At 43.3% G+C, this 5,000-nt stretch overlaps 1 protein-coding gene across 1 annotated transcript in view; it reads right to left on the bottom strand.

Annotated features, from left to right (window-relative positions):
- DOCK5 (dedicator of cytokinesis 5) overlaps positions 1-5,000 on the bottom strand; it is a 458,078-nt gene that overhangs the window by 165,148 nt on the left and 287,930 nt on the right. The window contains exon 34 of the mRNA XM_053718116.1: positions 4,437-4,522. Within this exon, the coding sequence (XP_053574091.1) occupies positions 4,437-4,522 (86 nt within the window). The remainder of the gene's footprint in view (positions 1-4,436; positions 4,523-5,000) is intronic.

The raw sequence follows: 5,000 nt of genomic DNA, 5'->3' as shown, positions 1-5,000 counted from the left end.
GCGGGGTATGCCCCAAAGAAAACAGCTCTTTTGCCTGTAAAAAAAAACATACAATACCCCCCCAACATTACAACCCACCACCCACATACCCCTAATCTAACCCAAACCCCCCTTAAATAAACCTAACACTAAGCCCCTGAAGATCTCCCTACCTTATCTTCACCACGCCGGGTATCACCGATCCGTCCAGGCTCCGAAGTCTTCATCCAAGCCCAAGCGGGGGCTGAAGATGTCCATGATCCGGCTGAAGTCTTGGCCCAAGCGGGGGCTGAAGATGTCCATGATCCGGCTGAAGTCTTGGCCCAAGCGGGAGCTGAAGAGGTCCATGATCCGGCAGAAGTCTTCTATCAAGCGGCATCTCCAATCTTCTTTCTTCCGGATCCATCTTCATCCCGCCGACGCGGAACATCCATCCTGGCCGACGAACTCCCGACGAATCAGATTCAAGTTCAATTCGATTGGATGAGCCAATCGGATTGAACTTGATTCTGATTGGTTGATTCCATCAGCCAATCAGAATTTTCCTACCTTAATTCCGATTGGCTGATAGAATCCTATCACTTGCAACATCACATCCCTCCCTACAACTCTTCCTCCTTCTACTCCTCACACCAAACTTCACAGAAGCATTATGTCATTAGATCAACAACAGCTTGCTAATTCCCTCGAACCTCTCCTCTCATCCTTCTCCTCCTTTTCCTGCCCTGACCAATCTATCTGCCACTATAATTCCACCCTTAAATCCGTCCTTGACAATCTGGTACCTCTTACCATAGCTCGGAAATTACACACTCATCCTCATCCTCAGCCCTGGCATACTCCTCTGACACGGCACCTACACAGATGTTCCCTTACTGCTGAGCGGCACTGGAGAAAATCTCGGAGTTTAGCTGATTTTCTTCATTACAAATTCATCTTGAACTCCTACTATTCTGCCCTAAATCTCTATAAGCAACATTACTTCTCTACTCTTATCTCTACTCTTTCTTCAAAGCCAAAACGTCTGTTCTCCACTTTTAATACTCTTCTCCGCCCACCCCCACCTCCTAATACAACTTCTCTGTCAGCTCAAGACTTTGCCAGCCACTTCAATAACAAAATCGACTCCATCAGAAATGAAATCAGCTCTCAACATACTTCCATTCTCTCACCCCCTCAAACGCTCGCAATCAACCACAACCCACATAGCCATACATTTAGCTCTTTCTCCTGTTACTGAGGAAGAAGTTTCTGCACTTATACTGTGCTCTCACCTCACTACCTGTCGCCTTGACCCTATCCCCTCACAGCTACTCCTCTCTCTCTCTTCTACTCTTACCCCTATACTCACACGCACTTTTAACCTCTCCCTCAGCACCGGTATATTTCCCTCATCTCTGAAACATGCACTGGTCACACCTATCCTCAAAAAACCTTCCCTTGATCGAACCTCCCCATCCAACTACCGCCCTATTTCCCTTCTCCCTCTTGCCTCAAAGCTTCTCGAAAAGCTAGTATATGCATGTCTATCCCATTTCCTTACATTAAACTACCTCCTTGACCCACTGCAATCTGGATTTCGTCCCCATCACTCCACAGAGACAGCAATTGTTAAGGTTACCAACGACCTACTTACAGCCACGTATCTCTGCTTATCCTCCTTGAGCTGTCCGCAGCCTTTGATACTGTTGACCTACTTTTGCTCCAAACCCTCCAATCCTTCGGTATTTGTGTCACAGCCCTCTCGTGGTTCTCTTCCTACCTGTCAAACCGTACCTTTAGTGTAGCCTTCTCTGGGGCCTCCTCTGCCCCGTCACTACTTTCTGTCGGGGTACCGCAAAGCTCTGTCCTTGGTCCCCTTCTCTTCTCAATCTACACGTCATCACTAGGTTCCCTAATTAAGTCCCACGGTTTCCAATATCATTTGTATGCTGACGACACCCAAATCTACTTCTCTGCACCAGACCTATCTCCTTTCTTGCTAACCCGTGTCACTAACTGTCTTTCTCACATCTCTTCCTGGATGTCCTCTCACTACCTCAAGCTAAATCTCTCCAAAACTGAGCTCCTTGTTTTTTCCCCCTCCTTCAAATATCTCCACCCCCAATCTCTCTATAACTGTCGAGAACTCCATCATTACCCCTACCTCGCATGCCCGATGTCTTGGGGTCACATTTGACTCAGATCTTTCTTTCTCTCCTCACATTCAGTCCTTGGCTAAAGCCTGCTGCCTCCACCTTAAAAAAGAAAATGTATGCTTACCTGATAAATGTAATTCTTTTTTGCATTTCCTTACACAAGACACAACTAAAATTTTAATCCACTCTCTCATCCTTTCCCGCCTCGATTACTGCAACTCTGTCCTCTCTGGTCTCCCCAGCTGCCACCTAGCTTCTTTACAATCTTTAATGAATGCCTCTGCCAGGCTCATCTTCCTTAAACCTCGCTCTTCATCTGCTGCACCTCTCTGCCAATCCCTTCACTGGCTTCCTCTTGCCTCTAGGATTAAACACAAAATTCTCACTCTGACATACAAAGCCTTCAACTGCACTGCTCCCCCCTATATTTCAGACCTTGTCTCCAGATACTCTCCCTCCCGTCCCCTTCGCTCTGCTCATGACCTCCTACTCTCCTCCTCTTTTGTTACCTCCTCACACTCCCGTTTACAGAACTTCTCCAGACTGGCTCCCATCTTGTGGAACTCTCTGCCTCGCTCCACAAGAGACTCTCCCCTAGTTTTGAAAGCTTCAAGTGCTCCCTAAAGACTCTACTGTTCAGGGATGCATACAACCTACACTAACCTTTCTTTATACCAGTTCCTCTCCTCCATTGCTATCCCCTGAACCCCCTTAGCATGTAAGCCTAAGAGTCCAGCTGTTTGTAGATCACCTTCTTAAGAGCTGACTACAACAGTGCGACTCTTGGCAGGTCCCTCTACCCGTTTGAACCCTATAAATGTTTTGTTGTACTCCGCCTTTGTATATAGCGCTGTGGAATCTGTTAGCGCTCTACAAATAACTGATAATAATAAGTAATAATTATAATTTAATAAGAAAAAGTACATTATTTACTATGTGAAGAACATAGGAATGTAAAATATGCGTTTTGTGCAATCGTGTTTTGCGATTAGAACTGAACGCGGTTAGGTTAGCGCACATGAAAACTTAGTATTCTTAAGGCGCATTATTGAAATATTACATAAATAATTAATAGAAAAATATTAAACATACTGTAAAATAGATATATTCTAACACTTTTTTTTAACACTTGAGACCTCATATCTTTGAGCCCTCATAATGTTCGATTGCCATATTTTTTAAAATCATTTTTATTAGACAGTATTATGAGTGTAACTGTACTTTTAAATTTATTTTTAATGTATTTTTGTGTAACTTTTCATTCAAGCGTAACAGTTAACCAGTGCGTTAAATTCAGTGGTGCTCGAGCAAAACCGGTTTACTTTCAAATTGAAATATGCGCGCTATTTCTGACGTGCGCAAACACCTGAGAGAAATTTCTTATCATTTGGGCGCAACAGTTAGTGCTCCACTCGTAATCTATCCCTAAGTATGATCATTTTCGTAGAATAGCTGGACTGTTCTGAGACATGAAATTAATTGCTGTACATTCTGTCTGAAGGACAAAAAATTATAAGCTGAGGAAGTACCTGGAAAATTAAACTTATATATGGAAAAAATGAGAAGGAGCTGGAGACTTTGGGGCATATTTATAAAGCTCCGTATGGAGCTTGATGCCCCGTGTTTCTGGCGAGCCTGCAGGCTCGCCAGAAACAGCAGTTATGAAGCAGTGGTCACAAAGACTGCTGCTCCATAACCTGTCCGCCTGCTCTAAGCAGGCGGACAGATATCGCCGGAAATCAACCCGATCGAGTACGATCGGGTTGATTGACACCCCCTGCTGGCGGCCCATTGGCCGCTAGTCTGAGGGGGGCAGCGTTGCACCAGCAGCTCTTGTGAGCTGCTGGTGCAATGCTGAATACGGCAAGCGTATTGCTTGCCGTATTCAGCGAGGTCTGTCGGACCTGATCCGCACTGTCGGATCAGCTCCGAAAGACCTTGATAACTAGAGGCCCTTTTCCTTCATAAGTGACAAAATTAGCCCTGCGGAATCGGTTGGCGCTCTACAAATAACTGATAATAATAATAATCTTGTGGTAAATGCTACTAGGGGAACCAAGACACAAGGGTGATGAGTAAATATGGAATTAAAGTATTCTTTAAAATAAAACAATCATTTAGCTGTGGAGAGGACAACATGAATACTGATGTACAAGCTGAACCTCTGAGAAGAAAGTATCTGGTTTAGGTAATCAGTAAAGTGAAAAATGGCAACTTCAGAAGAAGCCATGAAGGGGCTGAACTGGGGGAAAAATTGTAAAATATGAAGAGATCTGTAAACAATAACTGTTGAGGGACAAGTTCAATGAGAACACTCACAGCTTCTCCAGAAGTTCTTTATATTGCTTGTCTCCACGTCCACCCTCTACTTCTTGATCTAGGCGAGTAATCAGTTCATTTTCAAACTGAAACAAAGAAATGGGAACTAGAAGATAAAAGATTGCAAGAACACATTTCAACAAGGAAGTGGTTACAAATTACCCAGAAAAGCCTTAATTATACCGATCTCTCATGAAGAAATTGTAAAAATGATAGTCAAACATTTGTAAAGCTAGCTTTTATCACTGTGCATGTCAGCATTATCTAAGCCTTAGCTGTAGATAGGACTTGATGTATTTGTTGCAGAAAAATAAACACACTTTATACTGTATATGTTCACCTTGAGGCACTAGCTCATACTAAACATGTGCAAGATTTTACAGTATATACTGTACATAAATGCATTTTGTGATTGGCTGATGGTTGTCACATGATGCAGAGAGAAGGAAAATGGAACCAACTTTGAAATGTGTTAGAAAAGACATCTGCAATTCTAAGTACTTTTGCTTGTTTTTTATGGTGATTTAACAAAGAAAAAACTAATACAACTAGTTGGAAATAAAC

Source organism: Bombina bombina, chromosome 6, assembly GCF_027579735.1.
Source record: "Bombina bombina isolate aBomBom1 chromosome 6, aBomBom1.pri, whole genome shotgun sequence".
In the NCBI taxonomy this organism is placed as follows: Eukaryota; Metazoa; Chordata; class Amphibia; order Anura; family Bombinatoridae; genus Bombina; species Bombina bombina.
Note: the sequence above shows the minus strand (reverse complement) of the source record. Positions and strands in the feature narration are given on the sequence as shown.